A 17,797-nucleotide genomic window follows, 5' to 3' on the forward strand; every position below is an offset into this window, starting at 1 on the left:
CAGAACTCTCTGGAAAAGGAACCCGTTCAGGAAAAGACAGAAGATCTGAAGATACACATGAGCTCATCTCCATTACTGAAGCTGGAGTAGCTCTCTGCTTCAGAACAGTGGTGGCCTTATCAGAATCAGACAGACAGGAGAGCTCTGATGCATGGGAACAGGCACTGCTAACATTGACCATCTTGCTCCTTTGCCTCTTTTTCCTCAGTGCTGCAGCATCTGGAACTGAAGGCACTGATGGTCCTCATTCAGAGGCACCATTTACATCCATTTTCCAGGATCTGGAAGAGGCAGTTGGAAATGACACTGGCCCTGCAACCAGAGGGGTTGCATCAGAGTGAGATCACTGTGAGGCGTGAGGTATGGCACCAGCGAAGGTGGCTGAACTAATTTTTGACTTTGCCAGAACACGGGCAGTGGGATCCAACCACACAGTGCTTGCTTAGGGCATGTGTTTCCTCAGGGGCTTGACTGGGGGAGCTGCAGGAACAGAGTCCATCCTTGAAAGAGGCTGCGACTTCTTGGAACCCTGCAGTTGATCAGAACAGATGGAGGCCACTGGGGCTGAGGCTGACTCCTTAGCTTGGAACCAGAGTCTAAACAGATCTAGATGGACTAGCTTGGAGGACTTAAACTGGAGGAGTTGTAGATGAATCTTCTTGTGTTGTGGGCTCTGGCGGTGAAAGTCAAGCAGATCAGACAGCCAGAGGGTGAGTGGCCTTCTCCCAAACAGTTCAGGCACCACACGTGGTCATCTGATATTGGGAAGAGGGCCAGCAGGAAACAAGCCTTTCAAATGCCTGGCTTTTTCAGCTTTTTTTATTCAACCATTCCCTGGGACTGGGAAAAACCCTCATTATTACTGACATACTGTAAGCTAACACTAATTAAAGTTTGTAGAAAACTACTCTCAGCTTCAAAGAACTGGAGGTATTCACATCCATCCTGGCATATGGTTGGGAGGAACTGAGGTGGGGAGGGCGCTCTGCCCCTTTTACAGCCTCACCCTCAGTGTGTCAGGATGCTGAGGGGAGGGGTGGGGTGCAAGAGTGCGCTAGTTGACATTGCTAGAAGAGGGTTCTACGGCAAGGTACTGCAAAGTGCCATAGAACCCGTAAGTGGGAATGTGCAGAGCCACTCAAAGAACTTTAGGCCTTATCTACCTGGTTAAGTTTACTAGTTAGACAGAGATTAATGGAACGAGAGTAAACCAGATGACCAGTACCAGTAACTTGGCAGCTAATTCACAGAAGACTGAGCTTGAACATGAGAGACTCTCCAGACTGGAGAGTGCTGGAGGAGCGTGGAATATAATCTTCAGGGTTATGTATAACAAGCATATGCTCCTGGAGACTAAAAGTCCAGAACTGTGCAGAACAATGGCACACTCTGCAATGCTGCATGATGCAAAAGCATGGGTGACAGTAGGTTCAAGCCCTACAGGTGTTGGAGAGGACATCTCTTCACCCCATAAGAGGAATTACACAAAGAGACAGATTTCAAAATGGAAATATTAGGGTGGAAGTCAAAGTCCATGATGTTTGGACACCTACAAAGGATGACATAAGGGGAAGATAGCATGGCAGGAGAGGGTGTTAGGAAAAACATTGAGGAAGCAATGGATTGATTGCATCAAAGATGGTAAAAGCAGGTAGACCTCAGTGCTGGCTCAGACAAAGATGGCTGATGGTTGCAGGACAATCTATATTGTTGATGGAATAAGGGAGACGAATTCTCCCTCTCTAGCTGGCGCTAACTGAGGGCTACATCTTTCTCAACAGGATTTCAATTATGTATGGGGAAAACCTGCTGCTGCTTCTGAGGTTTGGGTTTGTAATTCAAAGCAGAGAAATCTTTCTCAAAGGGAGAAGTTGATCATGAAAGGAGGTGAGGATGAATAGCTTATGTAGGTTTGTTTTCATTTATTTTTAGCTCTTTTGGCTTAAGTTTCCATGTGGGAGGAGGGTAACCATACACAAAACTAGTAACATTAGGAGTTGCCTCCTGGATCATAGAGCATGGAGGAGCAGAGGTAAAGAAGTCCTTGTCTAGCTCATTCCCACTGTATAACTGGAGTGGAAGCGTATCATGAGTAGGGGGGAGAGAATATTCCCATGTATTGTGAGGTTTTATAACTGGTATGAAGGGATATCCCCTAAGATGCCCAATTCCTTGCCAATTGCCTCAGTTACCACTAAGACTTGTTATCTTTTCCCTACACATACGGACTAAACTAAGGCAAATTTTTTGAAGCATTTTTAGACTTCTCACCCAAGGGTTCTTTATCAGAAATGAGTATCAGAGTTTGCTGGTAAGGACTGACCCACCCTTCCAAAGGTGCCTCTGGAGGAATCTCAGCATGTGAGGACAGTGTGTGTGGCTACTAGGTACTACTAGGACCAAAGCCCAGAGTTTTTAAGGTACGTAAGGATATATGTAGGTATGACTGTCAATGGGATTTGGCTTGAATACTTAAATCCTTTTAGAAAAGGAGATTTAGGCTCCTACATCAACTCCTTCTAATGACAGTAGTTGCAACTCTGAGCAAAGAAATGCTTATATACAAAAGAATCTGGGCCCAAACTTCTATGGGCCAGAAAAATTATTGCAGTGCAAACCCTTTCAATGGCTCTTCAGGGGGTTTTGTCACTGATGGAGCTCCCTGGGGCCTACCTTTTCTATTTGGCAATCTCTACCCTCTTCAGGGTAGGAGAAAAATTGAGGGAAGTGACTAATCCCTCAAAGATTTGTCCCCTAAATGCAGGAAAGAGGAGAAATGACTGCTCAGTGCTGCCCCAGAGTCTGGCTTTGAAAGCTGGGATGGTAACAAGAAAGGCAGGAAGACTGATCTGCCAGTCTGTTTACATAGGTGAAGACAATATGATTGAGGGTGGACAGTGTGTGACTGAAGCCTGAAACTCTGGACAAGTCTAAACTGCCTCCAGTATCTGCAGGAAGAGAGGAACAGCTGAAATGTCTTGACTAGGGGAGAGCTAATGATGGAGAAGTGCATTTCACATGCAAGCATATTAACAAGGACCATGCTCCTAGGAGCTCACAGTCTGAGTGGATGACATACAAGATAATGCTGAAGAATGAGGTAACAAAAAAAACCAAGGTGACCACTGATGTTAGGCATGTATTCTTAGGGTATGTATACACTTAAAATGCTGCAGCTGCATTGCTGTAGCACTTCAATGTAGACACGTAGTACAGTGACAGGAGGGGTTCTCCCATCACTGTACTTAGTACACCTGCCTGAAGAGGCAGTAGCTAGGTTAACAGAAACACTGTCTACACTGGGGGTTAGGTGGCATAGCTACATCTGTCAGGCAGGTGGATTTTCCATGTAGCTATGCTGATGTAAATTTCCCAGTGTAGACCAGCCCAGAGTTTAAAAAAAAATTTTTTTTTTTTAAAGCAAACATTAAACACCCAAAGGGATAAGAAGTTTGCCCACTTAAGTTTATCTGCATATGAAGAAAATCTTTAAATGTAATGAGTTAAAATTTGCCATTATGCATTACTCTTTATACGTTTACTCTTTTTATGTTATCTGTACATGCTTTATGGGGAAGTTTTAAAAGCTATAATGCAAGTTTAATTATAACAAATTGCTTATAAATTGAGTGATTTTAGAGATCAGGATGTGATAGCCTAATGCCTTTGACAAGCACTAGGTCTAGAGTCGACAGGATTTCTAAGGCCTTGTCTACCTGGTGTAACCTAAGGTGTTAATTTAAAAAACAGATTAGTTACAGGTGTAAAATCCTCTATAGAAATTTATACCAGAATAAGTCTGCCTTTTTGCAGTTTAGTTTCTTGTTTGGAAAGGGGCGTAAACTAAATAAAAAATAGCCAGAATAAAAATATTCACACAGTATGTGGGGGGGGGGGGTGGGAAGGGGAGTGTGGGGCTATACATATATAAAACCAGTACAATTTAACCAGGTAGATAAGGCCTAAATTTCTCAGATTGCAAAGAACGTTATTCCTGAACTATAACCACACTGCTAGGGGCTTAACTGCTGAGCAGACTGCCTATTGTATTGAATTGTATGACGTGGACAAATATCCATTAGGGATTAGAATTTAATTTGGTGGACACATCCTAGTGTGAATTACCCCTTCTTTGAACCCACGGTTTCTGAAAAAAGAGTTAACCCCAGTGCATAATCTATCACCCCATAATTTTCTGAAGAAATCTTAGACATATGTTTAAAATTTAGTGCTTGTGAAAGGTGCTACCCATCATGGAAACTACAGTCTTCAGTTTATCCACAAAAGAGGTACAGCAGTCACAGGCCATGCAGACTTCCCCACACTGCCTCACCAATGTGCCTCAACACTGCCCTGGAACAAATCTACAGGGCTACTACGGTCAGTTCAGTTTCGAAGCCCAATCAATCCGTTGTCTATCCGCTGAAACTGACACAAAATATCAATCAATGCTAAACTCTGGTATTAATTTTGTGAAGTGAACATTCATCCACAAGCAAATGGACTGAGACCACCAACATCTTGTTTTTACATAGGCCATTGAACAGTCACCAGATTGCACAGGACCAGACTGTAATGGATTTTCAACTATCATACAATGGCTCTTTCAAATTTGAAAACTCCTCAAGTCAATGAAAGCCAGATTCTGTAGGGAGACAACGTGGGTAAAAAAATATCAATACAGATGATATTTTAATACAAAATATTAGCTTTTTACACAAGTCAGTTTTTTTAAAATATAGAACCTTAAAAAATGAACAAGTTGCTATCCACACACTATAAACACGCATCTTTGTGCTCAGTTTGATCAAGTTTTCAGAACAATTTTAAACACCAGTCCATATTTTAAACACTGCCTTTAACTTACGAAATCTTTGCCACATTCTGCACTACCAATATTATATGTACAGTGTGAAGCGCCTTCATTCAGTTTTAATATGATAGTTAAACTGCTCAGTTATCAGATTCTTTGTGCAATGATTTCACATTCGACTGCTCATGACAAGTTTGCATTACAGTTCTGTGGCACCTGGTTTGAGCACCCACATGTAATTCTGTGAATTTTAACTGTAAAGAATGTCAGTTACATGTATTGAAATACATTTTTTCAAAGTACAAGTTTTTCAGCTAAATAAAAAAAATTATTCGTTTAGGGGAAATTTTAACTGATTATAACCAGAGTTTTCAACAATTGCTATGCACTGAAAAATTAATTTTGATTTCTCAAAGTTGAATAAAGTAATTAGCTATTTATCAGATTTTCATAGAGATGAACTATAGCATGTGCATCTCAGGAATGTTTGGAATAGTCCATTTGTTTTTGAACCCATAGAAAGGAAATTTTTTCCTTCCTCTTTATCCACCATTATCTAAGTTAAATAGCAGATCTTACAAACTCTTCTTTTAATAGTAAATCATCCACAACATGTGGGCAGATAGCCAAGGAGATTTAAGATGATTTACTTGTGTTGAAATAATTTACACAATTGAACTTATGCATACAGTACAAAACTATGAGCAAAAAGGTGAAGCAAACTTTTTTATTTATATTCAGGTAAAAACATTAACCTGATGAAGTAAATTATTGCAGATTTGAGAAATCAGCACATAAAACAGTTGGACAGAGCATTGCTTACAGGTGCTTTATCTGTGTCAAAAGACAAAGGCTGAACTGTTTGTTCCAAGCTAGCATTGGGGGGCAAAGAGGGAGGCTAGAAAAGTAAACATGAACTTAAGTCAAGAATAAGAAATTTTTGTTTACTTGAACAGGGAATAAAACTGCTAATTTGTCTTTTAAAAAACTATACATCAATTTGAAATGTTCTGGCCTTATAATAATAAATAATGGCCAGCCCAATCTGTTGATTTTTCAACTACACAAAAGAAAGGAATTCTTCCCAGCCTCTGGGTAAGAGGCTTTTGTTGCCTGAATCACTGTGTAAACAGTTCTAGAGTGTCATCTGGTAAAGACTGTAGCCAATATATCCTACTACTACGTTAAAACTAAGCTCTACCTAATTACAAAGGCTGAATTATATTGACAATATATATTTTTAATTCAGTAAAATTTAAATTATATCTTAATTTGAGAGAAAACATGGAGCAATAAATGCCCATGCTAACCAAAATGTAACAATTGTTGAGTGTTGCACACAAAAAAGAACCAAGTGAATTGCACATCAGACAATACAAGAGGAAGGGAAAAATCAGAGGCATGTGAAGGTACACAGAACTAGTCTACTAAACTAGATTTGTCAAATACATGTGTATTTTAATTTCTGTACTTATGTACAAAACTTGTCTTTGGAGGAAAAAACTGCAGACTTAGCTAGATGGATACACACAGCCCGATATTAAACTGCACAGCGACATTTATTGTTCCAGCCTGGAAAAACATCCCTTTTTTAAATTTCACACAGCAAAGCAAGTTAAAAACTTCACTCATCAAATAAATGATAATTTAAACAAGAACTTGCTAAAGAAACCTTGTCACAACAACTTTTTAGGGCCTGATCACTTTAAGTCCATTGGGCCTTTAATGAATATCAACCAAGTGTCTTTGTTTATAATCTGCAAGCCGTTTTTCTACAACAAGAAGGCGTAACACGTTTCCTTGACTCAGGTGATACATTTAGAAAAGAATCATGATTTTCTCTTTGCTGTAACAGGCAGACATTGCATTTTTCATTGTGATCAGGAAAGATGGAATGACTGCTGCCCTTCTCTTGCAGCTATCAAGAGTTTTTCTCGCATTATCTCAATACTTGAATAGTCCGGCAACTTGAGATAATTCACACAAGTCATTACTGAGGGCAAGAAGTCATCTGGATTTTCTGTAGACTCAAATGTCTTGCGTACAATTGTCAGTGGAGGATTCAAACTTCGAAAGCCTGAAAGGAGGAGAAAAGATCCACTGTATTTCTCTGAACATAATAGGAAAATTGCTTCTCTTAAGAAAAGTGTTTAACCTACTATTAAACTGACTGTAATTCAACACAATTCACACTCTAAATTATGACTCTTCAACCTTTGCTTAAGAATATTTTCCACATTACCACAACCTTAAATGGGAAGTAAAAAGCTAGATGTACTTTCAATTTATGCCAACTAATTTTTGCTTTTTAGTTAGTGTGAAGAATCAAACTAGACAGGTCCGTTTCACTTTTTGGATCTTCAGCACTAGCACACTGCTGCAATCTATACATGAAAACTAAAGAATGTAAGCAGAGCTGAAGCATATACACAAAGATTTCATTTTTATATACGAAGCAATCAGTCAGTTAAGGAAGCTGGAAAAAGCTATTTTATCTACAATTAATTTGATTTTTTAAAACATACGCCTGCGTAACCATGATCATATTGAATATCAAGAGGCAGATTCCGAACAAGGACATCAAATATTCTCTCATTTTTCCCCTTTGTTCCTGTTCCTTCAAAAAAAGCATCTTCTTTTTATAGCCTTTTGCATTTTAGGATTCAGAATCCATTTTTCTACATATATAGTCTCATTTCTTGAAAGGAAGTCTTAGTGACTGTGCTTCCTGTAAGGAAAAACACTGCCATTTTATGATTTGGCCCGCTATAACTTATTACAAGTTGTCTCATGGTCAACAACTAACCATGAACACCGAACTGCTTTTTTCCCCAAAAGAGAAACAATTTATTTGAATGTGGACTATTCTGTGTCATGTAGCACAATATCTGCCAACACTGATATCAGCTATGAAATATTGTACATAATCTATAGTCTCTATCTTGTAAAGTTTATCAAGCAAATTTTTTATTAATATTACTATTCAAGACACTATCATTTATTAATGCAAACTTCAAAAATTATTTGATTTGAACTATTCCAAATAGCTTATAGCACCCCAAACTTCTTTGTTAACTGACATTTCAAGTTTTGAAAATGATATAGACAGATCTATAGGTATCTACAGAAGTGAAATAAACAAAAATGGTTTTGAATGATTCAGAAATGCATTAGCTATGCTGATTATACATGCAAGTGCAGACATGATGGCAATATCTACTAAATATACCCACCTCCTACTGGCAGTCTAGGGCTACCAGTCACAAATTGGAGAAATAATCTTTGTTGCTCACTATCAAGAGTGCTAAGAATTTCAAACAGGTACTTCACAGCTCGACTAAAAAGAAATAACAAAAACAGATGTTAGTTTTTTATTCTTTTCCTTACAAGATACAATTATTTTTTTAAAGTATATCTCAGCATTAATAAGCATGCTCTCATGCTCAGACTACGTAAATTATAAATGCTATTTTTATTATCAAAAATCTGTTTCTTCCCAAAATGTGTAAGATGTGTTGCATCATTTCATGTAAAGCAACTACAAAAGGTATTTAGTGTATTTTAAGATTAATCAGATGCACAATTTTCAACATTTGGTCTCCTAATATCAAATCCATATTACCTGTCATGTGTATAACCATGATCTGGCCTGCAGCATTCCATTAATGTCTTTGCATCCCAAGTGTCTGTTTTACTGCCACACAGGAGCTGATCCAACTATAGATTTAAGCAGAGAGAACAGTTTTTTCCTAGTGCTGACGCAGAATGAATACCGCACATGCTGATTAAAACATGAATCTATTTTCTGGAACAACATTCAGGAAAGTTACCTTTGCTGAATTGTGCAAGACTACAGAGCTCATTTGACTTTAATAGCCCCATCCCAATAGCAGCTTCATTTACTGGATCCTGACATCTCCAGACCTCCCGCTACTAGTGGGCTGCATCTCTTCCTGTAATTGGAAGCGGTCCAAACTTGTGTCTCAGGCTATCGGAATTAGCCAAGCCTGAATTTCAATGACATTTGGGTACTTATCTCTCAACCTTTTTTACCAGTCTTGTACAACTAATTTCAGGGAAGTAGATAGCTTCTCTCCCAAACTTCTTTTCTAGATCTCTTCGTTCCCTCCCATTTCAGGTGCACTCCCCAACAGAGACTTTTAAACAGGAGGGGACTGCTGCCAACAATTTAAAATGCATCCCGAAAGACAATCTGTACCACTTCATACTGTTGCTCACCAACAGAAGAACAAAATACAGCACTACATAAAGAGTAAAGGACAAAACCATAACAGTGGGAGAATCTCCCTTCCCAATGGTGAGTGAAACAGTGTGATGCTGTAGATAGCTGAGAATGGAGTTCAACTTTGGCCAGTCGGTGGTACTTCTATGTAAAAGCACGATCACAATAAGAAATATAGAAAAAAAAAAATCAGAATAAGCAGCTACATGTCTCAACTTTAAAGGAACCCCACATCACCATGCAAAGCATAAAGGGGAAAACTAAAATGCAGCAATTCAGCCGAGCTCCTTTGCCATTTCTTCATGAAATTTAGAGGTAACAGTATATGTAGAAAGAGAAAACCTATCTAAGATACGGCTTTTCTTGTCCATCCACTAATCTAAAATGCTTATCCAGGCTCTCACTGCAATTACTACAACTCCAGAAAGTGAGGATATTGACAATTGCAATCTTGCCCCACATATATCCATTCCAAATGCTGCTGCAAAGATCATTCCCCTACCTGTTTTGTCTGTCACCCCATAAGAACGACCATACTGGGTCAGACCAAAGGTCCATCTAGCCCTGTATCCTATCTTCCAACAAAAACCACAAGGAGTCCGATGGCACCTTAAAGACTAACAGATTTATTTGGGCATAAGCTTTCATGGGTAAAAAAACCTCACTTCTTCAGATGCATGGAGTGAAAGTTACAGATGCAGGCATTATATAATGACACAAGAAGAGAAGGGAGTACCTCACAAGTGGAGAACAAGTGTATCTTCAAACAGTGGCCAATGCCAGGTGCCCCAGAGGGAATGAACAGAACAGGTAATCAAGTGATCCATCCCCTGTCGCCCATTCCCAGGTTCTGGCAAACAGAGGCTAAGGACACCATCCCTGCCCATCCTGGCAAATGGGCATTGATGAACCTATCCTCCATGAATTTATCTAGTTCTTTTTGAAGAACACTGAGTCCCCCCCACCACACACACTTCTCCTTTACAGCCTATCCCAATCCTGCCCATCATCTCTTGGTACACTGTCAAAATGTCAATTCCTGCCTCTAGTAGGATGCCAGGCTCCATTACCCACGTTACATTTTTAAACAAGCACCTTTGTGCTTTCTCCCCTGCTGCCCCTAGCCATTGGAAGAATCTCCCTGTAAATGGCCACAAAGCTACCTCATTGCCTCCCTTCAAGTCCCTCCATTGCCTATAAAAACCTTCACAATGATTAGGCAGCGGGTGTGCTGTGTCCATTGCCTACCATACTGATCAGTACTGTCTCACTGTTTCCTTGTGCTCCCACATCCAACTATAACCACCTGCTGTCTCTTCTCTTATACAATGGGGTCCTGGTCCATGTCTACAACCAGTAGTTGCTACCAGAATAGAATAAGAAATAGTTATGAAGTTTCTTGATTCCTAGAATGTCCTCCAACAAAACTAGGAATATGTGAAATCAATAAATTTGTATTTAGGGTGGATGTATTACTTTCTTTGGGGGAAAACAGTTACAATATACTAAATTTGATACTGCAGAAAATAAAATCCACCACCAGAAATACTAATTAGAACTACTATTACATACAGAAGTCTCTCTACATGACAAACTTAAGTACATAGTTTAAAATTCACTGAATTGTCTTGATACATGAGTTTCATAAATATATCACCCTATTTGTGAGAGAATTGCACAATAACCTGTCCATATCTAAATATGGGGATAAGAATGTAGATTAATATTGATCTACATAACTGATTGATAGGAGTTACAAATTCACATCTACCAACCTCTTCAGGATAGAAGTACTGAAGATGACTGAGGGGGAAGACTGATTCAAATCCATCTCTGAATGAGTCAAATTGTCTGGAAACACCTTCATTTAGTGCCCAGAATATAACCAGCTGTAAAACAAACAAACACACACAATAAGTCAACAGGCTATGAGAAGCTAGGTGAATATTCGGGATATGACGACTTGACAAAAGAATCAGGAACATAACCGCATGTCCACATAAAGATGTGTGAACCTGAGCTTGATTGAGTAGGTGCTGTACAATGTTGCCCCACTTCTGTCGCCTCTCACCAGCCCAACACCAGCCACTCATCAGCTGCATATTTGTTGTACCAATGCAACACAGTTGTACCTGGAAAGGGAAAACGAATTTCCCCCAAAGACTAATATGTCACTCTAAATCTAACTGAAATTGGTTACGGCATATATTTAAGAACCAACTGGATAGTAAAATATTGACCTGTATAATCCTTCCACCTCACCCCCAAAGTTAACAAATGTGCAAAGAGTGAGACATTTTAAAACAGAGAATTTGTTCTTAACTAGTTTAATAGAAATTGGATATATCTTCTTGTACAACAGTAAGTCTTCCAGATGTACTTGTCACGCTAACAAATAGATGTTCCCCTGCTTTCGAAATCAGACACCCGACTCCAATTCAAATCCTATTAAAAATTCATTTGAAATACATTATGAAGCTAGAACACCATGTATAATATTTCCCCAAAATTGAGGAAAATATTTATTAAGCATTTAAAGTGCTCAGCTAAGCTTGGTTTATTAAAGAGGGTACATTAAAAAAAGTTGTGTAAGTCATACTTCCTATGGTCAGAACATTGAACGGCACAACACCTATAATCTATCATCAAAATCTAGATAAAGTTAGTTATTTTTTCCCTCAGGGAATAGCATTGTGTTGAAAATGTATCCTTCTGAAGATTTCTATTTCAGAAATCTTTATTCTACTGAATAATTTTTCCTGCTAGATATGCATGGGTTGGTTTTATAATGTGACTGTTAATATGAGAAGAGTAACCTGGGAGAATTTTACTCCCAATTATCCCACAAGGTTTAACAGTTTATTGGACTTCACAGAAAGTAAATACAAAGAAGAGGAAAAAATTGACAGTGGATTCCATTCATTATGAACCTGAGAAACTTCCAGTGGTCTGGATAGATCACTATATAGATGCAAGTGTCCTTTAAATCAAGGGCAACATACTAGTCATCCTATTCCAGGGAATACAAAATCTATTTTCTTCAGGTACTTGTTTAACTCTTAGATCCAAAATAGGTCTGAGACCACCTTTTGCTTTGGGAATAATAAAATCCCCCCCCGAACAGAGAAACATCCTCTAAGCCCTGCTAGGAGAGATTGGACCTCCACGAACCGTCCTGTGAGAGTGGTCCCTGAAGAGGGACATGGAAGGGTGGTGGGAAAGAGGGATAGAAACAAATTGAAGAAAATATCCTAGGACCACTGGGCTTAGGACTCTCCAATACTATATGATATGAATCCAAACACGAAGGAAGTGCGATAGGAGATTGGCAAAGATATGGATAGGAACAGATGCACTTGTAGGTAGTTGTATGCTGCCCTTGACGAACCCATCAAAATTCATGCTTAGACTGGACTGCTAGTCGAGAGGAACCTACTGTTGCAGAGGAGGGGGGAGATGATCCTGTAATTCCTGCCCCTTTTTCTCAGCAGGTCTTGGGGCTGAGGTATAAAGCTCTGATATCTGTGAGCCTGCTGGGGCTGGAACTGCTTCCTCTTTGTTGCTGGTGTAAAGATTCCAAGTGACTTTATTGTTGCTCTGGAATCTTTTAGGCTATGTAGCCTATCATCCCATCTTTTCCAGAAAGAAGAAGGGACCCTCAAAGAACAAGTCTAGGATGGTCTGCTGTATTTCAGCAGGGAGACTGGAAGACTGCATTTATGAGCACCTCCTCATAGGACAGATACCATGGACTGAGCTGCTGAGTCTGCTGCATCCAAGCCACCACTTGCCATCCTCGACCATCAGAATGAACTCCTGCCTGGAGTCCTCCAGTAGCCTGGTATTTGAACTTCAGGATGTTTTCCCATAGGGGGAAGTTGTGGCAACTTAGGAGAACTTGCTGAGTCGCAATTCTAAGTTGTAGGCCTCCCGACAAATAAAAGGTTTATAAGCAAACAAATCCAGCATCTTTGTTTTTTTACTACCCTTTGGTGTCGGCACTTGGTGCCCTGTCTCTCACACTCATTAACAGCTGCCATCACCAAAGAGCTTGGGGGACGGTGAGAGTAGAGTTATTCTAAATGCTTAGGAGGGACTAGTATTTCCCCTCTGTCCATTTAGCCATATGGAAGAAGGAGTCTGTCAAAGTGTTTTGAGTGGCTCCACAATTGCTCTGTCAGTCAGTAGTGCCAGAGAGGCTAACATGTCCACTAGCTTGTTGGATTTCTCAGAGATCTCTTCCACTTGAATGTTTAGCACCAAAGCCACTCTTAAGAAGTTATTGGTAAGCCTGTAATCCTCCAGTGGTGAATAGCTCATCTCTATACAGCCTCATACGGTCTTGAGGAAGACAATGCACTAGGTCACTGAGGCAATGACTAATCTGCCTTTGATGGTGGAGGAACTGTTTGAGTAACCTGCAGCTGCATCTGAGAACGTTGACTGTGGTGCTGATGATCTTGTGCACCCTTGAAAGTCAACTCAAAGGTGAGGGGAGGCAAACCAACTGTGTCTATTAAAGCCACTGATGTGGTGGTGGGCCCCATGGTTGCGCAGGCCATTGCCCCTTGTAATGTGGCCAGTGCTGAGACTGCTGTGACATCCATGGACCATACTGATGGAGGGTAAGCTTCCCCTTTAGTATGTGTCACAAGACCCCACTTAGGAATCCAATGAAGATAACTCCAAGTCCCGCAATAGCGGTGGAGCAGAATCTGTGTGGACAGGAGACAGATAAAGTCAAACTTGGGGATGGTGGTACCAGGCTTGCCCCTAAAATGTACTGGCCTCTTAGGTACTGCATACTGTTGCAGAGCCAGTCTAGGAATTAGTTTCTGGTACCAGCCAAAACCCTTCCTATACCACAGGAGATACCAGTACCAAAAGATCAAGCAGTTCTCTGGAGGCAGCATACATCTTTGGCGTTGTCAGTACCAGAATTGGGTCTTGAGTTTAGTGTCTTTGTATAGCAACTTCTGGGGCCAGCCATGACTGATCTGGTATAGGTTCTGGAGTTGATGAACCCCCTTTTAGCAGAGGAGCTCTCGGGGGAACACTTCCCTTCAGAGCCCCTCCTGGTGTCCTTGCTTCTAGGTGGCCTCAGTACCGAAGGTCTTGCTGAATGAGGTCTGCATCTCTTCACTATCAGAGACACAGAATGTGATGCTAAAGACATCTTGGGAGATGCACTCTGTACTGATGGTGCCACTTTTGGAATACGCTCTGAACACGACTGTTCCAATGGAGGTGAAATGCTGTCTCCATAAAGAAGATGCTTAAATCTCACTGCTCTATCTTTTTTTAGAGTGAGGCTTAAACCCTCTACAAATGCGACGCTTGTCACTGATGTGGTACTCCAAACAATTTAGGCAGCTGGGGTATGGGTCACTGACTGGCATCAGCCTGGCTCACAACAAGCAGGACTTAACTCTGGAGAGCAAGACATGGCTCCAGTTCTGGTCCAGGTAATCAAATTTGGCCCAAAAGGGGCCTAAATGTTGAAAACTATCACTAAGATTAACTATACGCTGTATCTAACCACTACTAAGCAAACAAGCGGTATACAAAGAATGAGGTAAATAAACCTGTGATAGCAAGACTGAAAGTGCTGCAACAACCTTCACTGGTGGTAAGGAGGAGCCGGGCGTGGGAGAGCTGGGGGCAGTTTCATCCTGCACCAGTATGCAGTGGTGTGCAACGGCAAAGGGTGCTCAAGCCACCCTAACGTGAGGGAAAACATTCTCTGAAAATTGTGCACAAGGCACACACAAAATTACAGTGGAATGGAAATATGGAATCACTTCAACTACCTATTTACACAGAGTGATAAGGCCACACTGAGCAAAAAGGCTCAATCTCTACAGGGTTGTGACGGAGTCATGAATGGTGAGAAGGAACTGAGGGGCAGTTAGCGTTGCTTCACCATCTACGTCCTCAACTGGAGGCACGAGGACACCTGGGGTACCCAAGAACACCTGGGGTACAAGTCCCTCAGTGGGACACTGCTGGTCAAAATAATCTGAATTCAAATGCATGGTGGCATGCATATGGACAAAGCACTCAGACTCCAAACGTATGGGAGTGGAAAACTTGACTACGTACATGATCAGGCAGAAGTCCCATAACTAAATTTTCTAAGTGTATTACCTCTCTCCCCCTTCCCAACACAAGTGCTGGAAACTGATCACCACAGCATTTCTGATACAGACGCTCCCAGGGTTACGCAAGACCTGACTTACGCAAATCTGCACTTACGGAAAAAGTTCCATAAACTAGAAATAGGTTTTGGGGGTTTCTTTGGCGTAATAGTCGGAGATATGTTTCCAACTTATGCAAAATTTGAGTTACGCAAGGTGTTCTAGAACGGAACGCTTGCATAAGTCGGGGAGCATCTGTATTGCTTATTAAAAGTTGCAAGTTTACTTTGGTTTTGTGCAGTAGGAAACTGGGGGTGTTCTATCTACTACCATGTATTACCATCTGGAACATTCTGTAGAAGCAAGTACTGAAGCGAACATGAGTGCTATTTTTCTTGATGCCTTTAACATAAGATTTTATAAAACCGGTTGCTAGGGTGGACGAAAAAGTGATTCATGCAGAATTCTGAAGATTCGCCTTCCACATACTGTCTGCCTTGCAGAGGTACAGTCCTAAAGTCATTTCAGAAGCCAATAATCTCGTGTAGCAGTGTTTTGCACTACTAGTTCAAAGTATTGGTTCAATACTTGGCCCAGTAATTTCTGGCTTTGTTTTCAGAGGTGCTGAGAACCCACAGCTCCCAGTGAAAAATCATGCCATTTATGACTACATTTTCCATGGATACAAAATAAGTTTTCTGAAACCTTAAGGAACAGATTCTCCTACAGCACAAAAACTTCCTTAAAAGTTAGTTGAGTTGTATATTACTGACACTCAAAGTATTTGTGCTAATTTCTTATCAGGGCATTCAGACAAACAGAAGCAACCAGTTGAAAAGTACTACTGCTATGACCAATTTGCAAAAAAAAAGCAATTAAAATATATCTTAAAATAAACTACTTTGAACTATAAGATAGGAAGAGTTGTGTGAAAATTAAAAGTCACAGCTTTGCTTTTACGTACTCTGAGATACTCTTCTAAATTGTGGATGGTGACAGGTATATCTTTTCCCCCTTTTTTCAGCTCTATATTCGGAAACCCAGGTAATGTGAAATCCAGCCCTAGATCGTCCACTAAGCAGCCATTCATATTGAGGGCTTCCAATGCATTCTGTAAACTTTCTTTGGTCTAAAAAAATTGAAAATGAAAGCCAGTGAGAATTCAGTCACTTACGTTAGTTTATCAACAAATTATTTAGCATTCTAACACTTGTAATATTGGTTACTAAATACACGATACTCATTGCAGTACAATGATTGAAACAGATCAGATATAGATTACAGTACTTTTTGTTCCCCTTTAATCTTAACTTGTTTTATATACATTAAAAGTTAATGAATCAAGATAGTCAACATCTGCCTTGACTGCGAACAAGTCTGGAAGATGGCTGAAGCATAGTTTTGCTGATGTTTCTGGAGTTACTTTAAAGAAGAATCAGCCAGCTAGTAAAGGTTGATGTGAAAAAAACCAAAACAGGCCTTTATTTTAAAGCAGACGAAAAAACAGTCTAAAAAAAGAGTAGAAGCCATCAATTTAAACACCAAGAATTACATTGATTTTCTGATGAGACATTTGTTACAGTAAATGAGAGCTATAATACAGCATACATACTATTTTCAATCTATTTACTGTTGAGAAATTAAAATAGCATCGGGGGAGAGAAGAGAAACTTCTGCATCTAATAATAAGTTCTCATGTGCATGACAATACATGATCATAACTCAGGAGGTCAAAGGGAGTACTACTAGTTCCTACTGGGAGTTGGGGACCAAATTTGCTGCCAACTTATTGGCAACTAAATTGCATCGAAGTATGTTTTTTAAAGAAACACCTTTCTAAATGTGAGGAATAGGTAAGTTTGTAGATTCTAAAAAAATGAGCACACATGTAAAAAGTCTACCACGATTCTCCTCGATAGAATGTTGTTGATATTTATGGTTGATAGTGGAGAAATCCACAGAAGTCCAAGAATACACATATTGTGAAGGACATGTGCAAACAAAACAAAACTGAGTACGAATATTTATTGCACAAATCTGCAAATTAACAGATTACACCATGGGTTTCCATAAAGAGTTTCATAAGGAACACAGGAGGTGCCTTTGCTGCATTACAAGAAAAACAGAACTAAGTAGCCCAATAAAAGCTTAGCATTTTGGGTACTCAAAGCTTAATAGGGACTTTTCTTGCAAAAGATAAGGAAGCCCTGGTGTAAAAAAATCCTTTAAGGTGAACTAAAGTTTTAAATTAGTAAAAACTGTTTAGAATTTTAAAGTTAACAGAACATGCATAGACCTACACATTTTGAAACAAGACATCACAGTTGAAAGTCATTTCCACCTTTACTTATTTGACTAGACCCAAGTGCGCTGTTCTGAGTTTCTTTCAACAGTTGATGCTATCACTAACATCTAAAGCAGTGCAGGGAAGCCCTTCAGTTCACCTTTAAAATCTGTTATTTAAGCATATGCCTACCCTATGAGATAGAGGTGTGATTCCAAGATCACATAGACATACTGGAACTTGGTCTCATCTGAGCTAGCATGCTAAAAATAATGGTGTCTACCACAGCTGCAGCACAAGTTAGCTGTTCAAGTACCAGG

General features: G+C 39.9%; 1 protein-coding gene across 5 annotated transcripts in view; it reads right to left on the minus strand.

The window, feature by feature from the left end:
* Positions 1-5,526: 5,526 nt before the first annotated feature.
* The window catches only part of TRIP12 (thyroid hormone receptor interactor 12), a 165,562-nt gene continuing 153,291 nt past the window's right edge, over positions 5,527-17,797 (minus strand). For all 5 annotated transcript variants that reach the window (XM_024210928.3, XM_024210912.3, XM_024210944.2 and 2 more), the window contains 5 exons: positions 16,158-16,322; positions 10,832-10,945; positions 8,436-8,530; positions 8,047-8,150; positions 5,527-6,890 (listed from right to left, as the gene is read on the minus strand). In XM_024210928.3, coding sequence (XP_024066696.1) covers positions 6,694-6,890; positions 8,047-8,150; positions 8,436-8,530; positions 10,832-10,945; positions 16,158-16,322 — 675 coding nt within the window. In that variant the 3' untranslated portion in view covers positions 5,527-6,693. The remainder of the gene's footprint in view (positions 6,891-8,046; positions 8,151-8,435; positions 8,531-10,831; positions 10,946-16,157; positions 16,323-17,797) is intronic.

This window comes from Terrapene carolina, unplaced genomic scaffold, assembly GCF_002925995.2.
Source record: "Terrapene carolina triunguis isolate 2854851 unplaced genomic scaffold, T_m_triunguis-2.0 Scaffold88, whole genome shotgun sequence".
Taxonomy (NCBI): domain Eukaryota; kingdom Metazoa; phylum Chordata; order Testudines; family Emydidae; genus Terrapene; species Terrapene triunguis.